We start from the raw sequence: 24,900 nt of genomic DNA, 5'->3' as shown, positions 1-24,900 counted from the left end.
AACCTCAAAAGATTTATTAGGATCTGGCAAAATCAACACTGGAGACGACGTCAGCTTTTCCTTTAACTCTTGAAAACTCCTTTCACACTCCTCCGTCCATATAAAAGGATGATCCTTCCTAGTCAGCTGTGTCAAAGGCATAACTATTTTAGAAAATCCTTCTATAAATCTTCTATAATAGCCAGCCAATCCCACAAAACCTCTAATTTCAGTAACTGATTTTGGACGCTCCCACCTCAAAATCGCTTCCACCTTAGTAGGATCAACTGCAATTCCTTGTGCAGAAATCACATGACCCAAGAACTTAACTTCAGATAACCAAAACTCACATTTTGACAACTTTGCAAATAATTGTTTCTCCTTCAATACCTGCAAAACTATCCTCAGATGTTCTCTATGTTCTTCCATAGATTTAGAATAAACCAGAATATCATCGATGAACACCACCACAAACTTATCCAGAAAGGGTCTGAAAATCCTGTTCATATAATCCATGAAAATAGCTGGAGCATTCGTCACTCCAAAAGGCATGACAACATACTCATAATGACCATATCGAGTCCTGAAAGCAGTCTTTGGTATGTCCTCTTCCTTTACCCGAATCTGGTGATACCCAGATCTCAAATCAATCTTGGAGAAAACAGAAGCTCCCCTCAATTGGTCCATCAAATCATCTATCCTTGGCAAAGGATACTTATTCTTGATTGTCAATTTATTTAACTGCCTGTAATCCACACATAACCTCACACCACCATCCTTCTTCTTTACCAATAACACTGGTGCTCCCCACGGAGAGACACTTGGTCTGATCATCTGCTTCTCCAAAAGCTCCTCAACCTGCTTTTTCAATTCAAACAACTCCGCTGGTGCCATTCTATAAGGAGAAATGGACACTGGTCCCGCCCCTGGTATAAGATCAATACTAAACTCTAACTCTCGCTTTGGTGGTAATCCCGGAACATCATCTGGAAAAACTTCTGGAAATTCTCTAACAACATCAATACTATTCAACAACTTTTCATTCTCTATACTAATAAAAGATAAGATCATAAACCCAAGAGCTCCATTTTTCAACAACCCATCCACCTGTCTATTAGAAATAAATCTCTCCTGTTCATCAGTAGGAAAGATTAATTTCTTCTCTGAACAATCTATCAAAATCCTATTGGCAGAAAGCCAATCCATCCCTAAAATCACATCCAAATCGGATAGAGGTAAACAAAACAAATTCACTTTATAACAACGCCCTTCCACCTCCACTGGACATCTCAAACAAACCTCAGAAGTCAAAATAGACCCTGAAGCTGGGGTAGAAACAACTAGATCCACACACAAGGAACTCACAACCAAATTTAACCTTGCCACGCATTCATAAGAAATAAAAGAATGTGAAGCACCAGAATCAAATAAAATAGAAATATCATTACCATCAGCTTTGCCCTTTCCTTTTACCAGCTCAGATGTCGTTTCAGCTTCAGCACCTGTTAAAGCAAAGACACGACCTGCTGCAGTAGGCCGATCCACTTTCTGGTTCTCTCTAGCTGGAATATTTTTGACATTGCAATCTTTAGCCATGTGACCCACCTTGCCACATTTAAAACAAGCATAATTCTTTGTAGGACAATCCCTTATCATATGTGGGCCTCCACATCTATAACATCTAACAGCTCCTGTAGTAGTCCCCATTGGTTTCTTATTAGCATTCCCAATTTGAAACTGAGATGGTCTCTTTTGAAGATGTTTCCCCCTACCAAATCCAGATGATCCCTCTGAACCCTTTTCCATTTTATTTCCTCCTTCAAATCTCTCAACTGTTTTTGCCTTTTCAACTAGAATTGGGAACTCCATAATTTCCATAGGGACAATAGTCTTTTTCAGCTCAAATCTTAAACCCTCACTAAACTTCCTGCACCTCCAGGCTTCAGTGATAGCTTGAGAATAATATCTAGCCAAGTGTTCAAACTTGACCACATATTCTTGTACTGACATATTTCCTTGATGCAATCTCAAAAATTCAGCTTCCTTAGCATATCTGGCACTATCTGGAAAATATTTCTCCAGAAACACCTTTTTAAAGTTATCCCAATTTACCGCTTCACCTCTAGCCTCCATCATAGCTTGAGCACCCTTCCACCAGAAGCTAGCCTCACCCACTAGCATATAAACAGCATAATTTAGCTTCCTCTCCTCGGGGCATTGCATCACCATGAAGATTTTCTCCATCTCCTCAATCCACTGGTCAGCAACTTCAGGTCCATCAACACCTGTAAATTGAGGAGGATTCCCTTTTCTGAATTCTGACAAGCCCCTATATTCATCAGGTACTTCAACCCTAGCTGCTTCAGCTGTAGCCCGGTTGGTCTCCATCTGAGCTAACAAAGTATTCTGTTGTCCAATAGCAGCAGCAATTTGCTCCATAGCTTGAGCAATCTGTTGCGCATCCATGCCTGAAGAAGGATTAGAATTGTTTCCCCTACCAACCATCCTAATCAAGATGAAAGATCAAGGAATTTTATGAGTTTACACTAAAACTCATAAGAAATTCCTAATCAAGATTAAGAAACTCATGAGTTACTCATGAAGTTCCTTTCATTTCCACACAACGGAAATGTAACAAGACCATTCCCCACAAACCCTAAAGAGACTCGACCAGCTCTGATACCAAAATTGTAACGACCCACCCTAGGCCGTCACATCAATAACCAACCAAAATAAAATATATAAAATAAAGAAAATAGAGCAAAAGCCAGCTACGCTAGAGTGTAATTATACAATAACATATAATTTGTTTCCAAAATATATAATATAATCTGCTATGGCAGAGTCATCATCCTTAGTAAAGTTATACAGTAATCCCATAATAATATAGACACCCTAGGTGCTGGTCAAGCTCTAAACCTTGCTACTACTCAAAGCAGCTATCAGAAGACTTCTTGCTATCCCAAGCCTCACACCTGATCTGCTCCCCCACATAGTGAGATCATCACAGTCCAAACCACATGGAAACATGCAAGGGTTAGCACATATAAAACCAACCATAGTACATGATAAAATATCATTAAACAGATATTTATCCATAATATATATATATCCGCACCAAGGAAATAAACCTTATAAATAGTTATTTCCATGCCAAATATAAATCAAATCTAGAATCCAATGCATACAATCCACACCATTTGTATACATATTCCACATCCAGAAACAAAGTCACACCACTGTATAATTATTCCATGATCTCACACCAACATATACTCACAATGTTGGCCTCAACACCATCCACCAAGTGTTGACACGCACGCTGAAACATATCAGCAACACAGGAATCACACCTGACCTCTCATGGAAAATATACAGCTGGAATTACGTCGTCACGTAACCCTGGTGATCATAGCCACTTCATCCATCGGTATGACTCGGCTTGGCCCCCATACTGGTAGCAAATAGAATACTTAAAGGAGTACTTCAGAATCCACCTAACATCTGAAGTGGTTTATCATATAACCTTTGGAAAAGTTCTACATTGGAATCCTCACCATGGGATTCCCAATTTCATATTTTTCCAAAGATTATATCCTGATCTCACCAAGAGATCTAATCCATACCATAACCTTACTCCTTTAAGTCCTATTTACTTTTCCAAACCACATACACAGCATATTCCATAATTAAACATAACCATAACCATGCCAATTTGTCAATATAATAATAATATAAATATCCAAAACAACCATCAATTGATCCAAATTATACTATATGAAATGAAAACCTCCACATAAAATAGCATATTAAAATTATACTATTCCTATCATGGTCATACGCACTAGATTAATTTTATAAGCACTACCCTTACTTAGCATACTAGATTAATTTTATAAATGCCACCCTTACTTGTATAAACCTGAACTGAAACTCGGGCAGAACCTCCACCTCTCTCCTTAAACAGGAACCGAAACTCGGGCAGAATCTCCTCTACTGGATTCTTCTTTCTTCCTCTCCTCTTTCCTCTCTCTTTCTCCCTTTCTCTCTCTTCTTTCTCTCTCTAGGAATTCTCTCTCTCAAGGCATACATTCCCAACACCCCAAGGCCCCTATTTATAGCAAATTTTCGCCACCTAACCAGAACGGCCCGTTCCGAAAACGGAACGCCCGTTCTGAACCCTTCAGAACAACGTAAAATTTTCGACTGGAACGGCCCCGGAACGGCCCGTTTCGAAACCCAGCAGAACGGCCCGTTCTCCTTTCGGAACGGCCCGTTCTGCAAGGAGAACGCCCTGTTCTCCAAGCAGAACGGCCCGTTCTGCAAGGGGAACGACCCGTTCTCCAAGCAGAACGGCCCGTTCTCCTTTGGAGAACGGCCCGTTCCGGCCCTGTTCTGCGTAACCCCAGAACACGTGTTTTTCTCTTTTGGAACGGCCCGTTCCGCTTTTGGAACAGCCCGTTCCAAAATCCGAAAATGCCCCAAAAATTTTAATAAAAATTACGAAAATGCCACCGATAATTACTAAAATGCCATCCAATAATAAAATTACAAAAATACCCCTATACCTTTGAAAATTTACGAAAATGCCATAATAATAAAATGGGTATTACAATTCTCTCCAACAACAAAAATTTTCGTCCTCGAAAATTCACTTACTCTAAAAGAGATATGGGTATTGATCCTTCATCCTTTCCTCCAACTCCCAAGTAGCTTCATTAGTAATCGCATCCCAAATAACTTTCACCAAATTGATAGATTTACCTCGCAACTGTTTAACTTTCTTATCTGCCACTGAAACTGGCTGTTTCTCAAAAGTTAAATTTTCCTTAACTTGTACTGCCTCTGATTCCAAGACATGACTTGGATCGTGAATATATTTCCTCAGTTGTGAAACATGGAACACATCATGCAGATTAGAAAGGAATGGAGGTAATGCAATCTGATATGCCACTGGTCCAATCCTCTTGAGAATTTGATACGGTCCAATAAACTTAGGATTCAACTTCTTAGCTTTGATAGCTCTTCCCACACCTGTGGTAGGAGTTACTTTCAAAAACACATGTTCTCCTTCTGAAAACTCCAAAGGTTTCCTCCTTTTGTCTGCATAAGACTTTTGCCGACTCTGAGCAGCTCTCATTCTTTCCTGAATTTGTTTCACCTTTTCAGTAGTCTGTAAGATGATCTCTGGCCCCACCATCACTGATTCTCCCTCTTTAAACCAACACAAAGGTGTTCGACATTTCCTCCCATACAGAGCCTCAAATGGTGCCATTCCTATACTTGCATGAAAACTGTTATTATAAGTGAACTCGACCAAAGGCAACATCTCTTCCCAATTTCCTAGATGATCCAAAATACAAGCCCTCAACAAGTCCTCCAAAGATTGGATAGTCCTCTCAGACTGCCCATCAGTTTGTGGGTGATAAGCAGAACTGAGTCTCAACTTAGTTCCTAACGCCTGATGCAAACTCTGCCAAAATCGGGATGTAAAACGAGGATCCCTATCAGAGATGATACTGGAGGGCACACCATGTAATCTAACAATCTCCTTAATATACAATTGAGTTAACTTTTCCAAGGACCACTTTATATTCATTGGAAGGAAATGAGCACACTTGGTTAATCTATCCACGATCACCCAAATAGAATCACAATTCTTAGCAGACCTTGGTAATCCAACAACAAAATCCATGGTTATACTATCCCATTTCCATTCTGGCACTTCCATCATTTGTAACAAACCTCCTGGTTTTTGATGTTCTACTTTAGCTTTTTGACACACAATGCAAGATGCAACATACTCAGCTATTTCCCTTTTCATCCCATTCCACCAAAACATTTTCTTCAAATCTTGATACATTTTTGTCATACCTGGATGTACACTCAACTTACTTTTATGACCTTCCTCAAGTATCAACTTCTTCGACTCCTCATCTTGTGGAATACAAATTCTACTCTTGTACCTCAAAATTCCATCTGTACCTTGTTCAAATCCTTCAGCTTTCCCAGAACTCATCAACTCCTTAACCTTGTTCAAACTCGCATCCTGAACTTGTTTTTGTTTCACCATCTCTAAGAAATCACTAGTAATGGTAGTCATACCACAACTAATAAAATCTGAGGCAATCACAACATTAAGATTCATATCCCTGAATTTCTCTACCAACTCCATCTCTTTAACCATCATGTAAGACATATGAAGAGATTTTCTACTCAAAGCATCTGCCACCACATTTGCTTTACCTGGATGGTACATTAACTGAAAATCATAATCTTTCAAAAACTCAATCCACCTCCTTTGCCTCATATTTAACTCTTTCTGATCAAACAAATATTTCAAACTCTTATGATCACTGAACACATCAAACTTTGCTCCATAGAGATAATGTCTCCAAATCTTCAAAGCAAAAACCACCGCAGCCAACTCTAGATCATGCGTAGGATAATTCCGTTCATGAGTCTTTAACTGTCTAGATGCATAGGCCACAACCTGTCTATCTTGCATAAGAACACATCCTAAACCTTGATGAGATGCATCACAATAAACCTCAAAAGATTTATTAGGATCTGGCAAAATCAACACTGGAGACGACGTCAGCTTTTCCTTTAACTCTTGAAAACTCCTTTCACACTCCTCCGTCCATATAAAAGGATGATCCTTCCTAGTCAGCTGTGTCAAAGGCATAACTATTTTAGAAAATCCTTCTATAAATCTTCTATAATAGCCAGCCAATCCCACAAAACCTCTAATTTCAGTAACTGATTTTGGACGCTCCCACCTCAAAATCGCTTCCACCTTAGTAGGATCAACTGCAATTCCTTGTGCAGAAATCACATGACCCAAGAACTTAACTTCAGATAACCAAAACTCACATTTTGACAACTTTGCAAATAATTGTTTCTCCTTCAATACCTGCAAAACTATCCTCAGATGTTCTCTATGTTCTTCCATAGATTTAGAATAAACCAGAATATCATCGATGAACACCACCACAAACTTATCCAGAAAGGGTCTGAAAATCCTGTTCATATAATCCATGAAAATAGCTGGAGCATTCGTCACTCCAAAAGGCATGACAACATACTCATAATGACCATATCGAGTCCTGAAAGCAGTCTTTGGTATGTCCTCTTCCTTTACCCGAATCTGGTGATACCCAGATCTCAAATCAATCTTGGAGAAAACAGAAGCTCCCCTCAATTGGTCCATCAAATCATCTATCCTTGGCAAAGGATACTTATTCTTGATTGTCAATTTATTTAACTGCCTGTAATCCACACATAACCTCACACCACCATCCTTCTTCTTTACCAATAACACTGGTGCTCCCCACGGAGAGACACTTGGTCTGATCATCTGCTTCTCCAAAAGCTCCTCAACCTGCTTTTTCAATTCAAACAACTCCGCTGGTGCCATTCTATAAGGAGAAATGGACACTGGTCCCGCCCCTGGTATAAGATCAATACTAAACTCTAACTCTCGCTTTGGTGGTAATCCCGGAACATCATCTGGAAAAACTTCTGGAAATTCTCTAACAACATCAATACTATTCAACAACTTTTCATTCTCTATACTAATAAAAGATAAGATCATAAACCCAAGAGCTCCATTTTTCAACAACCCATCCACCTGTCTATTAGAAATAAATCTCTCCTGTTCATCAGTAGGAAAGATTAATTTCTTCTCTGAACAATCTATCAAAATCCTATTGGCAGAAAGCCAATCCATCCCTAAAATCACATCCAAATCAGATAGAGGTAAACAAAACAAATTCACTTTATAACAACGCCCTTCCACCTCCACTGGACATCTCAAACAAACCTCAGAAGTCAAAATAGACCCTGAAGCTGGGGTAGAAACAACTAGATCCACACACAAGGAACTCACAACCAAATTTAACCTTGCCACGCATTCATAAGAAATAAAAGAATGTGAAGCACCAGAATCAAATAAAATAGAAATATCATTACCATCAGCTTTGCCCTTTCCTTTTACCAGCTCAGATGTCGTTTCAGCTTCAGCACCTGTTAAAGCAAAGACACGACCTGCTGCAGTAGGCCGATCCACTTTCTGGTTCTCTCTAGCTGGAATATTTTTGACATTGCAATCTTTAGCCATGTGACCCACCTTGCCACATTTAAAACAAGCATAATTCTTTGTAGGACAATCCCTTATCATATGTGGGCCTCCACATCTATAACATCTAACAGCTCCTGTAGTAGTCCCCATTGGTTTCTTATTAGCATTCCCAATTTGAAACTGAGATGGTCTCTTTTGAAGATGTTTCCCCCTACCAAATCCAGATGATCCCTCTGAACCCTTTTCCATTTTATTTCCTCCTTCAAATCTCTCAACTGTTTTTGCCTTTTCAACTAGAATTGGGAACTCCATAATTTCCATAGGGACAATAGTCTTTTTCAGCTCAAATCTTAAACCCTCACTAAACTTCCTGCACCTCCAGGCTTCAGTGATAGCTTGAGAATAATATCTAGCCAAGTGTTCAAACTTGACCACATATTCTTGTACTGACATATTTCCTTGATGCAATCTCAAAAATTCAGCTTCCTTAGCATATCTGGCACTATCTGGAAAATATTTCTCCAGAAACACCTTTTTAAAGTTATCCCAATTTACCGCTTCACCTCTAGCCTCCATCATAGCTTGAGCACCCTTCCACCAGAAGCTAGCCTCACCCACTAGCATATAAACAGCATAATTTAGCTTCCTCTCCTCGGGGCATTGCATCACCATGAAGATTTTCTCCATCTCCTCAATCCACTGGTCAGCAACTTCAGGTCCATCAACACCTGTAAATTGAGGAGGATTCCCTTTTCTGAATTCTGACAAGCCCCTATATTCATCAGGTACTTCAACCCTAGCTGCTTCAGCTGTAGCCCGGTTGGTCTCCATCTGAGCTAACAAAGTATTCTGTTGTCCAATAGCAGCAGCAATTTGCTCCATAGCTTGAGCAATCTGTTGCGCATCCATGCCTGAAGAAGGATTAGAATTGTTTCCCCTACCAACCATCCTAATCAAGATGAAAGATCAAGGAATTTTATGAGTTTACACTAAAACTCATAAGAAATTCCTAATCAAGATTAAGAAACTCATGAGTTACTCATGAAGTTCCTTTCATTTCCACACAACGGAAATGTAACAAGACCATTCCCCACAAACCCTAAAGAGACTCGACCAGCTCTGATACCAAAATTGTAACGACCCACCCTAGGCCGTCACATCAATAACCAACCAAAATAAAATATATAAAATAAAGAAAATAGAGCAAAAGCCAGCTACGCTAGAGTGTAATTATACAATAACATATAATTTGTTTCCAAAATATATAATATAATCTGCTATGGCAGAGTCATCATCCTTAGTAAAGTTATACAGTAATCCCATAATAATATAGACACCCTAGGTGCTGGTCAAGCTCTAAACCTTGCTACTACTCAAAGCAGCTATCAGAAGACTTCTTGCTATCCCAAGCCTCACACCTGATCTGCTCCCCCACATAGTGAGATCATCACAGTCCAAACCACATGGAAACATGCAAGGGTTAGCACATATAAAACCAACCATAGTACATGATAAAATATCATTAAACAGATATTTATCCATAATATATATATATCCGCACCAAGGAAATAAACCTTATAAATAGTTATTTCCATGCCAAATATAAATCAAATCTAGAATCCAATGCATACAATCCACACCATTTGTATACATATTCCACATCCAGAAACAAAGTCACACCACTGTATAATTATTCCATGATCTCACACCAACATATACTCACAATGTTGGCCTCAACACCATCCACCAAGTGTTGACACGCACGCTGAAACATATCAGCAACACAGGAATCACACCTGACCTCTCATGGAAAATATACAGCTGGAATTACGTCGTCACGTAACCCTGGTGATCATAGCCACTTCATCCATCGGTATGACTCGGCTTGGCCCCCATACCGGTAGCAAATAGAATACTTAAAGGAGTACTTCAGAATCCACCTAACATCTGAAGTGGTTTATCATATAACCTTTGGAAAAGTTCTACATTGGAATCCTCACCATGGGATTCCCAATTTCATATTTTTCCAAAGATTATATCCTGATCTCACCAAGAGATCTAATCCATACCATAACCTTACTCCTTTAAGTCCTATTTACTTTTCCAAACCACATACACAGCATATTCCATAATTAAACATAACCATAACCATGCCAATTTGTCAATATAATAATAATATAAATATCCAAAACAACCATCAATTGATCCAAATTATACTATATGAAATGAAAATCTCCACATAAAATAGCATATTAAAATTATACTATTCCTATCATGGTCATACGCACTAGATTAATTTTATAAGCACTACCCTTACTTAGCATACTAGATTAATTTTATAAATGCCACCCTTACTTGTATAAACCTGAACTGAAACTCGGGCAGAACCTCCACCTCTCTCCTTAAACAGGAACCGAAACTCGGGCAGAATCTCCTCTACTGGATTCTTCTTTCTTCCTCTCCTCTTTCCTCTCTCTTTCTCCCTTTCTCTCTCTTCTTTCTCTCTCTAGGAATTCTCTCTCTCAAGGCATACATTCCCAACACCCCAAGGCCCCTATTTATAGCAAATTTTCGCCACCTAACCAGAACGGCCCGTTCCGAAAACGGAACGCCCGTTCTGAACCCTTCAGAACAACGTAAAATTTTCGACTGGAACGGCCCCGGAACGGCCCGTTTCGAAACCCAGCAGAACGGCCCGTTCTCCTTTCGGAACGGCCCGTTCTGCAAGGAGAACGCCCTGTTCTCCAAGCAGAACGGCCCGTTCTGCAAGGGGAACGACCCGTTCTCCAAGCAGAACGGCCCGTTCTCCTTTGGAGAACGGCCCGTTCCGGCCCTGTTCTGCGTAACCCCAGAACACGTGTTTTTCTCTTTTGGAACGGCCCGTTCCGCTTTTGGAACAGCCCGTTCCAAAATCCGAAAATGCCCCAAAAATTTTAATAAAAATTACGAAAATGCCACCGATAATTACTAAAATGCCATCCAATAATAAAATTACAAAAATACCCCTATACCTTTGAAAATTTACGAAAATGCCATAATAATAAAATGGGTATTACAATTCCCCATAGTCAAACCTTAATTTGTGTTGTGTTCTTGTTTTCTATTCAAATTTGACACTACAAACTTTAAACCCCTCTATCCAAACTCCAATCCTTTAGATGAGGGATGATTTTTCATAATCTACGATCTTGTTAATGACATCAAGTTTGTCATCAATGACTATCATTTCTACGAGGTTGTCATCTTACTATAAAAGAGTTTGACTTAATATTTGGTTATTCTTCCATCGTGTAGGAACTCATGTGTCGTAAGAACATCCATTACTCTATTAGTGTCATTGTTAATGTCACTTCCTCCAAGGTTAAGAGTATATAAAGTTGTAAAAGTAAAATGCATTTTGAAATTGTCTTAAAAAAAATTAAAGTCAATTTACTTACGTGACATTTTTTAATAGGTCAGTTCTTAAATAGAAGTTTATGACTTGGCTTATTTAAAGATTGATTTGATCTATATTTAATACAAAAGTTAGGCTTAATTTTTTTTAAAAAAATATTTACTTAAAAATGTTGAGTTTAAACTTATAAAAAAGTTTATTGTATCTAATAGGTCAATTTATATATCTATATAATATAAAAAAAAATAATAGGAGAGATTACTTACTTTAAGAGTAAATCTACTTAAACTTACTTAATTGAATGACTCATGTTCTACATTAAATTATAACAATCTAATTGTTGATAAATGTTTTGAATGTATAGATCAAGTTTGCAAATTTTAAAAAAATTGAAAATTATTTGATATTCTATTTTATTAATTCAAATTGACAAATAATTATAAAAATATTTTATATGTTGATTTGAATTAATGAAATTTGGTATCAAATAGCTTTCAAACTTTTTTAAAAAATATATATTTGATTTATGTATTAAGAACTTTTAATTCAACGGTTAAATTGTTGAAATTTGATATAGAGACAATGAGTTATTGAATAAAGTAAGTATAGATAGACTTATTCTTAAATAAGTAGATCATTCCTTTCCAACACCAAACTCAAATCCCAACACACGTCAATATTGAGTTTTCCCCACGTAATAGTCCTCTTAACTTCCACGCCAGTGTTGTTTCTATTGCCAACAGTTTCCACCAAGGCAGCTGTTGTAGAAGAGACTTTAATGTGTTGCTTAAAATAAAAATAATCTTTTTTTTTTTTTAATTTAACACAAAATCAATTATTCCATATTATTTTTTAAGGATGAATTTAAATTATATATAGCATTCTATTTTTCAATGCATTTACATTATTTCGTATCTGTAGAGTTTTAGTTGTCTAAAGATTTACATTATTTCACTTATCTAGAATTTTTTTTTTATCCAAGTATAATTCGACTCGTCTTATTTCCTTAAAACTTTACTCTATTTTTTTCAATTTTTTATAACTATGTTATTTTATTTTAGTTTTTGTAATATATATATATATATATATATATATATATATATTAATTAGTAAATATTAAATATACTTATTTATTTATTTATTGAAGACAAGTATATTTAGAGACAGGACAATTATGAGGCGATAAAACTCTCCGCGTGAATATTTAAGCGAATCGCAAAAACGTACAGCAGATAATTGTCATGTTCGTTGAATCGTTGAGAACAATTTAATGAACGGTTTCCATCATCCGACCTCAATGCATACGCATGTGCGTAGAACCGTGACAAAAATTGGGAAAAGTAGCGATCCGTGTTTGGACTTTGGAGCTAATTCTAATACGCGAATTTCATTCACGAAGAAATTAATGTTTAATTACGTAACTATGTATAAGCAAGAGTGGACCTAGTACCTTGAGTGAGTACGAGCACTTTGATATATATATATATATATATATATATATATATATAAGAGTTATAATAATACAGGTGTAACTTTTACTAAATATTACACTGTTTAATAATCTTATATTAAATGTGAATTTTGTAAATTCAACCATTAGATTGAAAATTCTTTACTCTTGGATCATATATACAAAATTTTATATTAATTCAAGATGATTTGATACTTCATTCTTATAAAACAAAATTAACGTAATATATTCATTTTAAAATATACTAAAATATAATCACTTTGATTACTTTTAAGTTTTTGTTCAATTTTAATAATATTTAATATACACATATAAAGAATTAATAACTAGTATTTTAATAACTAGTATACTATAATTATATTTCAAAAAAAAAATATAATTCATCTAACTTTATATATTATAGTTATATATCACCCATATCATTTATGTTTTTCAAATCCTCAATATTATAGTTGTTCTTATTATTATTTCAACTCATTAAACTTAATAAACAAAAAATAAGTGCATTTTCATTTATAGATATATTCCAGTGACATATTCACTTCAACAAAACATCTGGAAGGCGATTACTTTGAACTAGTGTATACATTAGACTCATTGAATATATATATATATATATATATATATATATATATATATATATATATATATATGATGTTTGACTTTTATATTTTATAAATTTCCTGAAAAAAAAAACAAGTATATATAAAAGATGACGTGCTTAAGAATTTAAATAAAAAAATTCAAAATATAAAGAGACTTTTCAATTTATTAATTTTTTGTTTAAATAATACTAATATTTTTTTTTCATTGCACAAGATAAACATGTTTTCATGTAATTAAAACTTATAATAAATAACTAATTTAAATATACAAGTTATATTTTAAATTTTAAATTTAAATTTAAATTATAACATATTATTTTTAACTTTTGATAATTTATTTTTAAAAATATTATTAAAATTCAAATTACAGAAAATGAATGTTTATTTATACAATTAAAATTTTAATAAATAAATATTTTTAAATATATTAAGTATACATTCAAAATAATTTCATTTCAAATAACTATTTTAATTTATATATAAAATTCAAGATATAATATTAAAAATTAAAATAAATTATACTTTTAGTTCTTTATCTTATATTTTAAAATTATTTAGTCCTTTATTTCATTTTAGTTTTTTATCTCCTGAATTTATTTCAATTTAGTTCTTTTAAGCCTTTTTTTTTTTATTTTACTTATTCAAGACTTTAAACTTATATCATAAAATTCACTTACATGAAAATTATTTAATGCAATTGAAATTCAAACCAAAAGTGTCATAAAATGGTGAAAATCAAAATTTTCAAAAATATCTAATTTGATATTATTTTCTAAATTGTTCATAGAATATATTTTTCATACAATTTTCATTATGCTTATGTCCCTTTTGAATTCAAAGGTCAACTGCATTTTATAGTTTTTATATAAATGAAGATAATATATATTATGAGTTTCATTTCTTGAATAAGTCAAAAAATTAATTCAAATTTTGTCACAAAATTAAAAGTATCATTATTTTTAAAGAATCAAGTTAATTCAAATATAAAATATAAAATATAAAATACCAAAATAAATATTTTAATATATAAAAGATAAATTATTTATATTAGTTTTAAACCGATTAGTTGTTGGTTGATATTCAAAGAAAACGCAGAGCGGTGGAGAAGTTTTTGGAGTATTCTGAAAATAGAAAAAAATGCTTTGGTGGAGGCGTTTTATTGTCTCAGAGCTAACTAATATTAGAGCTGTCAAAGTGGGCTTCAGCCCGTGGGTCAACCCAGCCCACCTTGAAAACGGGTCGGGCCGGGCCAAAAAAATGAAAAAATTTATGATGGGTCAAAAAATGTGACCCGGCCCACTTTCGACCCAGCCCACCCGGGTTGAACCTGTGGTGGGCCGGGCGGCCCACCTGACCCACTTACCAACCCATCCCCTGAACCCACTAACAATCCACTAACAACTCACTTAACTATTTATTATTATATATGCATTATTCTAATAAGATATCATTTTTTTATAGATAAAGATAAAATCAATGTTAAACAATATGATATTACTATAAATTTATCTATCCAAACCTCTAATAAAATTTAATATTGATGAATAATCACTCTCATGAAAGATTTTTTATTTTTTGTTTTAATTTTTTAAAGTTGCACACTTATTAATTTAATTTTAATGTTGTATCCATGATACTTAGTTTAATAATTTTTACTTTAGATTAAATATTATTTTATATTAAAATTGATTTTAAATTATAATTTTTTTTAAATCAGGTGGGTTGGTGGGCGACCCGTTTAGCCCACCTACCCGTGGTGGGCCGGGTCGGGCTAGAAAAATTTGCATAATATATTTGGTGGACCGGGCCGGGTTGGCCCACTTAAAAAGTGGGTTGAGGTGGGCCGGGCCAAACGGGCCGGACTGACCCGTTTTGACAGCTCTAACTAATATCATATCAATAAAGAAACGTCGGAGGTGGAATTTTTGGGTGAAAAAATTTGTACAATAAACCCTGAGGAGTGGGAGGGAGGGGGATTGGGAACCTTTTTATTTATTCATTTATTTATTTTTATTTGTTCAATATAACTCTTATGCTTTTATTAATTCATGATTGATATCAATATTACTATTGAAAATATGATTCATAGCTGTACCGTCCCGGTCGGAATCTGACCTGTGTCTCGGCCTACTTCCGATAAGATCGTAACAGCTCGGTCTTAAGCCCTCTCGCCTTATAGGCTCAGGGCAGAAGGCAAGTGTACCGTCCAGGTCGAAATCTGACCCGACCCCTCTACGTGTGACAATCTGATTACAGTCTTGACCGACACTCTCTCTTCCTCTAAGAGTCACTCGGTCGATTCCCGACCTGGCTTTCTCTGCACAAGTCCAATCGGTCATATTCCGATCCCAATTGCTAGTAAGAACCCACTCGGCCAGTAGCCGAGTATACCCTTTGTGCGGACCTAGTCGTCCAAATACCGATTAGACTTCCCCATATAGATTCTACCCGATAACGAGGCCAGGGTCCCGTCACATCCACCAAGCATCTTCCAGATAAGAACGGTTAGGGAAATCCCCACACTCTCGGGGCCCATATATAAGGCCCATAAACAAGAAACTATAAAACCTAAAACCCTAGAGTTGAGAAGGCAGATTAATTACACTTTTGAATGCTCTAGCTCTAAGGCTTAACCTATGAAGAAACCCTAGTCCACCTTTTGGCCAGAACATTTTTGTGCCCACCGTGGGGCTACGGTAAAACTCTTCCTACGCCCCAAGCAATACGAAAAACCTAGACTCTACTATGGCGAGAGGTGGCACATCCAATAGTGACTCACAACACCCTACCATGGAGGAGATAATGGCATTGATCAATGGCTTGAGGGAGGAGAATGCGTGATCCAGGGAAAGAGAGGAGGCTATTCAACGAGAAAACGAGGAGATCAAGAGGCGGGCGGACGAGATGCAAGCTATGATAACGGCCAACGCCCGGACGATGGAGGAAGATGTCATGATGGAAGTCCCCAGGGATTTTCGACCTTTCTCGGAAGCCATAGAGGCCACGACCATCCCGAGGGATCATCGGGTTCCCCAAGTCGAGCCTTTTGATGGAACTCGGGATCCTAGTCAGCACTTGACGGATTTCCGCGCTCAAATGCTGATTTGTGGAGGGAGTATGGAAATTCGCTACAAGCTGTTCATGGGCACACTCAAAAAGGTAGCACTTGATTGGTTCAGTGGTCTCCCTGACCGATCAATCACCGACTTTGATGTTTTCAATCGGCTCTTCATGGCACAGTTCGCCGCTAACAAAAAGAAACCGCCGATCACGTCAGACTTGTTTGATCTCAAGCAGCAACGCGAGGAGTTGTTGAAGGATTTTTTGCAAACGTTCAATGAGGTTGCTTTGAGGATAGCGTCTCTGGATGAAAGAATGGCGGTCATCGCATTTCAGAAAGGCCTAAGGTCTGGTGCCTTTGACATCGCGCTTGAGAGAGTGAATTGCCAAACGATGTCGGAGGTGAGAGATTTTGCCCTGAGTCACATCAAGATGGAGGAAGGTCAAATTAATAAAAAGGCAGTGAAAAGCCGAGAAGCAGGAGGTAGCAATAAGGAGAGCAACAAACATCTCCGACCGCATTCAGATTGGAATAAGCGGCGTGACCGTTATAATATGAAAGAGGGAAATTACCGACAGACCGATCATGGGGCTCGACCAAGGGGCGAGTGGACACGAGCCAACGACGAAGAGAAGTTTACTCCGCTCAATGTTCCTAGGAGGCAGATACTTCATGATGTCAACAGTGCATCGCTGTTTGAGTTTCCAACAGCGACTGAACGCCAGTTGGGTCCCTTCAAGAAGGACTAGTGTGAGTTTCATAGGACTCATGGGCATTCCACGGAAAATTGTTTTGTCCTTGGAAGAAAGATTGAACGCTTGATCAAGGAGGGACGCCTGAAAAAGTTTGTGGCAAGAAAGCAGGAAGAAGGCTCATCGGACAGGCGACACAGGCGTGCGTAGGACGACACAAGGAGGGATAGGCATAGAGAGAGGACCCCCGTCAAGGACACCCAAGCAAAGGAATCAGAGGTCCATCAACAAACGATTCACGGGGACTTCAACACGGTGGTAGGAGGATTTGCGGGAGGAGGAGTCACTTCAGCCGCGCAGAAAAGGTACACACGGTCCGTCTTGTCCGTGTCAGAAATCCACCGGCCTCCCCAACCCACGATTTCCTTCTCAGATGCTAACTATGAAGGAGTAGCTCCTCATGAGGATGATCCTATCGTCATTTCGACGATAGTGATGGACTATAATGTGAAGCGCGTTCTGGTCAACCAGGGAAGCTCGACCGACATCCTCTTTTGGGAAGCTTTCGTGGGAATGAAGATCCCCAACGACCGATTGGTACCTTACGTGGGAACCCTAGTAGGTTTTGCAGGAGATCAGGTTATGGCTAGGGGGTATGCTGATCTAGAAACGACCTTTGGTCAGGGCTCGCAGATGAAAACGGTGACCATTTGGTACTTAGTGGTGAATGCTTAGTCGTCCTACAACATACTCATCGGCAGGCCTACGTTGAATAAACTGGGGGTCGTTGTGTCAACATCGCATCTGAAAGTGAAGTATCCATTGCCGAATGGGGATGTCGGAGTCCTCAAGGTGGACCAAGAGATCGCCCGAAAGTGTTACGCGGACAGTTTGAAGGCAAGAAGGCGTTTATATACCACACCAGCTGAAAAACACATTCATTCCATCGAACTGGATCCTAGGATGGGTCAGTTTGATCACCGACCCGCCCCTGCGGAAGATGTCAAGGAAGTAGCAATGATGGAAGGAAAAACGGTGAAGATCGGTACTTCTTTAGCTCCAGAAAATGAAGAAAGGTTGGTTAAGGTTCTAAAGGAAAATGCGTCGGCATTTGCATGGCACTCCAGCGTTATGCTTGGCATTGACCCCGATTTCCTATGCCACAAGCTGGCTATAGACCCTAATGCAAAAGTAGTGATCCAAAAGAGGAGGAAGTTTGGAGAGGAGAAACGAAGGGCCATTGCGGAAGAAACGAAGAAATTGGTAAGGGCAGGACATGTCCGAGAAATCCAGTATCCGACCTGGTTAGCAAATCTGGTGATGGTTTGCAAGAGTAATGCAAAGTGGAGAATGTGTATGGACTTCACCGACCTTAATAAGGCGTGCCCAAAGGACTCGTACCCGCTGCCCAACCTAGACTGCTTGGTTGAGGGAGCGTCGGGGTACGAGTTACTGAGTTTCATGGATGCTTACTTGGGGTACAACCAGATCTGCATGCATTCAGCAGATGAAGACAAGAAAGCCTTCATAGTACATCAAGCCAATTTTTGCTACAGGGTTATGCCGTTCGGTTTAAAGAAATCGGGGGCGACTTATCAACGACTAATGGACAAGGTTTTAATGAATCAGCTGGGTCGGAATGTGGAAGCTTATGTGGACGACATGGTGGTGAAGTCGGCGAGCATCGATCGACATTTTGACGACTTGCAGGAATTGTTTGACACTATCGGTAAGTACCAACTCAAATTGAATCCCGAAAAGTGCTCTTTTGGGGTCCAAGTAGGAAAATTCCTTGGTTTTCTATTAACTCATCGTGGCATCGAAGCAAACCCCGACAAGTGTTCGGCCATCATCAATATGAGGAGCCCATCTACGGTGAAGGAGGTTCAACAACTGGCGGGAAGGATGACCTCCCTGTTTCATTTTCTGTCAAGGGCAGCTGATAAGGCGTTACCGCTGTTCCAATGTCTGAAGAAGAACGATCGTTTCACTTGGACGACCGAGTGTGAAGAAGCTTTCACGGAACTCAAGAGGTCACTGGCATCGTCACCGATTTTGACAAAACCCCGACCGAGCCTCCCCTTGTTGGTTTACATATCGGCATTCGACCGAGCACTCAGTTCGATTCTTGTACAAGAGCAGGAAGCTTCTCAAGTTCCTATTTACTTCGTGAGTAGGGTCTTACAGGGAGTAGAGACGAGGTACAAAAAGATTGAAAAGCTGGCCCTTGCGATACTAGTTACTGCGAGGAAGTTGAGACACTATTTCCAGAGCTACAAGGTGGTAATCCGAACTGACCATCCGATCTGGCAAGTCTTACAGAAACCCAACCTGGTAGGCAGAATGATGAAATGGTCGGTCGAGTTATCAGAGTTCTCCATCAAGTATGAGCCGAGAGGAGCAATAAAGGCTCAAGCCTTAGTCGATTTCCTGATGGAATTGACCCCTCCTGTTGAGGAGGGTAGTGTCGGAGAAACCCAATGGATTGTATTAGTGGATGGTGCTTCGAATCTAGGAGGAAGTGGAGCCGGAATCATCTTGGAGGGTCCAGGGGGAATACTACTGGAGCAGTCATTACGATTTGAGTTCCGAGCAAGCAATAACCAAGCCGAGTACGAGGCGTTGTTAGCAGGAATGATTTTGGCGAAGGAGATGGGGGCGACGAGTTTATCAGCTCGGAGTGACTCTTAGTTGATCACGGGGCAAGTCGCTGGAACTTTCCAAGCAAAGGATCCCCAATTGGCAAAGTACCTGGAGAAGGTTAAGCTCTTATCAGAAAACTTCCGAGAGTTTACACTTAACCATGTGTCGCGAGAGCAAAATTTGTGAGCCGATCTTCTCTCTAAGTTAGCAAGCACAAAGAAGCCAGGGGCTACTCGGTCGGTTATCCAAGAAACCTTTGCTCAGCCGAGTATTAGTGAGCCACAGGGGAGTGTTCTTTTCATCCAAGAAGAGCTAGATTCGTGGATGGGACCATATATTGCATACTTGACACGAGGGGAGTTGCCAGAGGATAAAAAGGAGGCGTCATTGATACAGAGGGAGTCACCCAGATTCGTAGTCATCAACGAAAGGTTGTATCGAAGGGGTTTTAGCTCTCCCCTTTTGAGATGTTTGACCACATCGCAAGCGCAAAGAGTGATGGATGAAGTGCATGGCGGCATGTATGGAAGTCATATCGGAGGGCGAGCTCTAGTATATAAAGTCGCGAGGGCGGGGTATTTTTGGCCGACTTTGAGAAACGACTGCGTCAATTGGGTTCGAAAATGTGATGGATGTCAAAGACATGCAACCTTGCACCACTCCCCAGCTAAACGACTCCATTCAATCTTGTCTCCTTGGCCATTTAACAACTGGGGTATTGATATTCTCGGTCCATTTCCGATCGCAGTCAGACAGTTGAAATTCTTGATAGTGGCTGTAGACTACTTCAGCAAATAGATCGAGGCGGAGCCAGTAGCAACAATTTCGGCAGAGAAGGTAAGGACATTTTTTTGGAAGAATGTGATATGCAGATATAGTGTTCCTCAAGTGCTCGTATCAGATAACGAGACACAATTTGCGAGTGGGAGAGTCCGCGATTTCTGTGGGGAGATCGGAATCCAGATGACGTTCACTTCCGTTGAACACCCCCAGTCTAATGGCCAAGCGGAATCGGCCAACAAGGTTATACTCTCGGGATTGAAAAAAAGCGTCTAGGACTCAGGCACTTCATGGGTGGGGGAGCTTCCTCGAGTGTTATGGTCATACCACACGACTGTTCACTCGTCGACCCAGGACACCCCTTTCAATCTAGTGTACGGGATAGATGTGATGATACCGATTGAAATCGTCGAACCCTCGGTACGTACTACAGGCTTCTCTGAGGAGGAATCCAAACAGGTAAGACGAGTTGATTTGGATTTGATCACAGAAACAAGAGAAAGAGCACGGATAAATCAAGTAGCAACGCAGCGAAGGGCTGCTTTCAAATACAATACAAAGGTCGTCCCAAGAGATTTTGTCGTAGGAGACCTTGTTTTGAAGCGCGCTTAGCTAACTCAAATGAGGAACAAACTGTCACCTAAATGGGTCGGCCCCTATAAAATTGACGATGTGGTCGGCAAATAAGCTTACCGATTGAGGACGCTTGATGGAGGGAAGATCCTAAGGACTTGGAACGCTGCAAATTTATGATTTTATTATAGTTAATTTATTCATTTGTATCAGGTCCACTCTTTTCCTAGCTCAGTATTTTTTCCCCATAAAAATAAGAGAGGTTTTTTTGCTGAGAAGGTTTTTAATGAGGCACCACAGACTAATAATTTCTCAACTTTAATAAATATCATCCCACTACTGTTCTTCTATGATTTTTAACATGTGTTATTTCCAAAGGTACCAAAACTCGTGATTGATATGTAAAAATCCGACTGGGCGAGTATAAATAACTCGAAGACCAAACTCGTGATTGATCGGTAAAAATCTGACTGGACGAGTATAAATAACTCGAAGACAAAACTCGTGATTGATCGGTAAAAATTCGACTGGGCGAGTATAAATAACTCGAAGACCAAAACTCATGAATGATCGGTAAAAATCCAACTGGGCGAGTATAAATAACTCGAAGACCAAAACTCAGGAATGATCGGTAAAAATCTGACTGGACGAGTATAAATAACTCGAAGACCAAAACTCGTGATTGATCGGTAAAAATCTGACTGGACGATGTAGACCCCTAAAATTGTCCGGGTCGGAAATAAGACTCGAAGACCCTCGAAGACCAAAGGAAAGTCAGCCGGAAGGACTCCTGGAAGACCCCGAAAGACCCTAGGATGATTATTCGTAGGTTTAGAAGTCTTAGAGTAGCTCAAAATAAGGAAGTGGAGGGAATGAAGCCCAATACGGCCTCCCAAAAGTTCAGTACGGCCGTATTGAACATTTTGAACTACAATACGGCCGCACTGAACTCAATACGGTCGTATTGAAGTTTCTGAACTTCAATACGGCCGCACTGAACTCAATACGGCCGTATTGAGTTTTTTTGAACTTCAATACGGCCGTACTGAATTCAATACGACCGTATTGTAGTTCAAAAACTCAATACGGGCCGTATTGACCCCCAGAGGCCGTACTGCGCCTCATCCCTATAAATATGACGTCAATTGGACGTCATTTGACACTTTTACACTGAGTTTTAACCCTCTTCTTGAGTATTCTGGGTTTTTTTGAGCAGTGCTCTGCCTAGAAATCACTCGGAGAGTTGATCCGACAAAGTTCTTGAGTTTTGAGCTTTTTGCTTGAGTCTCGAACTGAGTCGAAGGGAAATCCTCCGGATTTCCATAGTTAAAATTTTTTAGGAGGGAGCGAGCGGGCTTGTAGAGCGAGGGAACGCCAAAAAGCTTCCCAGTTTTACTTGAATATAAAAGCACGCTTCAAAGGTTTCTTCTTAAGTCCTTCCTTTTACTGCTTTCTGTGTGTATATTTAACTGTCATCATGTAGATAGTTAAGTTATAATTGTTTAGAATAAATAGGGGTAATTTAGTAATTTCGCACTATTATTTTTAGAAATAATCTTTCATAGGGAACCCGAAAGGGGCGTTGTGGGGTGCTAACACCTTCCCCACGCGTAACCGACTCCCTTACCCGACTCTGGTTGTAATGGCCGAAGTCGATTTTTGAATCGATTGCCTTAAACCTTTTTTTCCAATGTTTTGAGTAAAACATTGGTGGCGACTCCATGAACCCTTCCTTTTTATGAAAACCGCTAATCCATGGAGGGTCCCGCTTGGGATTAACATGGATTGGTGAGCCTTTTAATAAAATTGCTCGTTTGACAAGGTCTCAGTTTGAGAATAAGTCATTCTAGCAATCCATATTTTTAAACAAATAAAAGAGTCCAACCATCCTTCGCGAACGCCGAAAGCCCGTTTCGCGCCGGTGACGACAGATGGCGACTCTGCTGGGGAAGCCTCGAGAGTCAGTCCCATTTAGTGATGGATTATTTCTAAAAATAATAGTTTAAAATTACTTTATTACCCCTCACTTGTATGATAACATGCTTTATCTATTTGGCTTTAATAATTGTTGTATGTTTAAATTTACGCAATTGTTTGAAATACAAACTGCACACGAACCTTTGCACACAACAGTTCCCTCTATACCTGGGGGCATGAGTGGTAAGCCATAGGGAGTGGATGTTAGTACGACCGGTTGTCGAATGGGTCTATAGGTGCCCGTAGACCGTTGTCGGAAAGCATCACTCAAGGTGATAACCATGAACTCGAGTCCGACAATGCGTTGGAGCTTTCCATCGACTTACGACGAGAGGAATTGGGTCCCTATAATGGGGGCACCTTGGGGGCCTCAGACCGGTGAGAACAGTTAGAACCACCTTGAATATGCACTTTTCTGCAGGATACCCCTACCTCGTGATTCGCTCGTGACTGTTCGTGGATGAGTGAATTGTGTGTGCATTGTTTATGTGACATTGTTTGAGCATACATTGCATTATTTAAACATACAACATTCCCTTTTTAAATAAGAATAAATGGGAATAAGAATCTTCCATTACATGGTGTTAACATCTACCATCATCACATTCATGTAGGTAGTTTCCCTTTTGACCCAAAAATACAAAAAAAATATACTCAAAGAAAAAAAGAAAAAATATTATTTATCCAAACCAAGCAATATCATGCATCATTTTAGGAATATCCCGAAAACATGATAATGCTTAGTTGAATAAACACAATGCATGCATATTCAACGTCATCATCTCATGTCATGCATTCTTATCAAAGATCATGGAGGGATCTAGGTTTGCATTTCATACATCCCTCCCAATAAATCATTAATAAACATTAATAAAAAAAAAAGAAATAATCGATGCGTATGTTCAAGATGGATCGCACGCCATTTGTTATTAAGTGTAAGCCAACAACCGCGCCAAGCGAGCGCACATCAACTCCGTTGTTGGTAATCAAGACGAATAAAGGGGAAGGTCCGACACCATTAAGGATCACTGCTCCAAGACCTTTCCCCTACGAATCAAATAAGGCTGTGCCGTGGATATACGACATCCATTCTTCTGCCAACAGCGATATCTCTAACATCGCTGGACTTGGGGGCATGACTAGGAGTGGCAGGATCTACACTCCCGATGATCTTCATGATAAAGCTCCCAAGAATAAAGAAAAGGAAAAAGAAAAAGAAAAAAACCCGAGGAAAATAAAGAATCCGAGGAGGAGACTGATGAGCTGTTAAAATTCATCAAACAAAGCGAGTACTCCATTGTGGATCAACTTCACAAGATACCAGCAAAGATCACTTTGTTGTCGTTGATCCTAAGCTCCGAACCGCATCAGCAAGCTCTGTTGAAAGTCTTGAACGAGGCATATGTGTCGCATACTATCTCCCAAGACAAATTTGAGGGGATTGTTAGTCACATCACGACTAATGATCACCTCTCTTTCACCGATGAAGAGATCCCCGCTGAGGGACCGAACCACAACAAGCCCTTGCACATCTCTGTAAAGTGCAAGGAGTATCACATCGCTAAAGTCTTGGTAGATAATGGATCTTCCTTGAATGTGATGCCAAAAAGAACGCTCGATCAAGTGGCAATCAAGGGAGTCC

At 39.1% G+C, this 24,900-nt stretch overlaps 1 protein-coding gene across 1 annotated transcript; it reads left to right on the top strand.

The window, feature by feature from the left end:
• The first annotated feature begins 20,252 nt into the window (after nucleotides 1-20,252).
• LOC145955677 (uncharacterized) lies at nucleotides 20,253-21,320 on the top strand. Its single transcript, XM_083070672.1, has 3 exons — nucleotides 20,253-20,359; nucleotides 20,801-20,951; nucleotides 21,063-21,320. Exons 1-3 carry the CDS (start codon nucleotides 20,253-20,255, stop codon nucleotides 21,318-21,320), a joined length of 516 nt encoding a protein of 171 aa, XP_082926798.1.
• The last annotated feature ends 3,580 nt before the right edge of the window (nucleotides 21,321-24,900 follow it).

The sequence above is a fragment of the Cajanus cajan genome, chromosome 1, assembly GCF_000230855.2.
Source record: "Cajanus cajan strain Asha chromosome 1, NIPB_CcT2T_4, whole genome shotgun sequence".
NCBI lineage: Eukaryota > Viridiplantae > Streptophyta > Magnoliopsida > Fabales > Fabaceae > Cajanus > Cajanus cajan.
The sequence above is the reverse complement of the archived record's forward strand: the minus strand, read 5'-3'. Positions and strand labels throughout refer to the sequence as shown.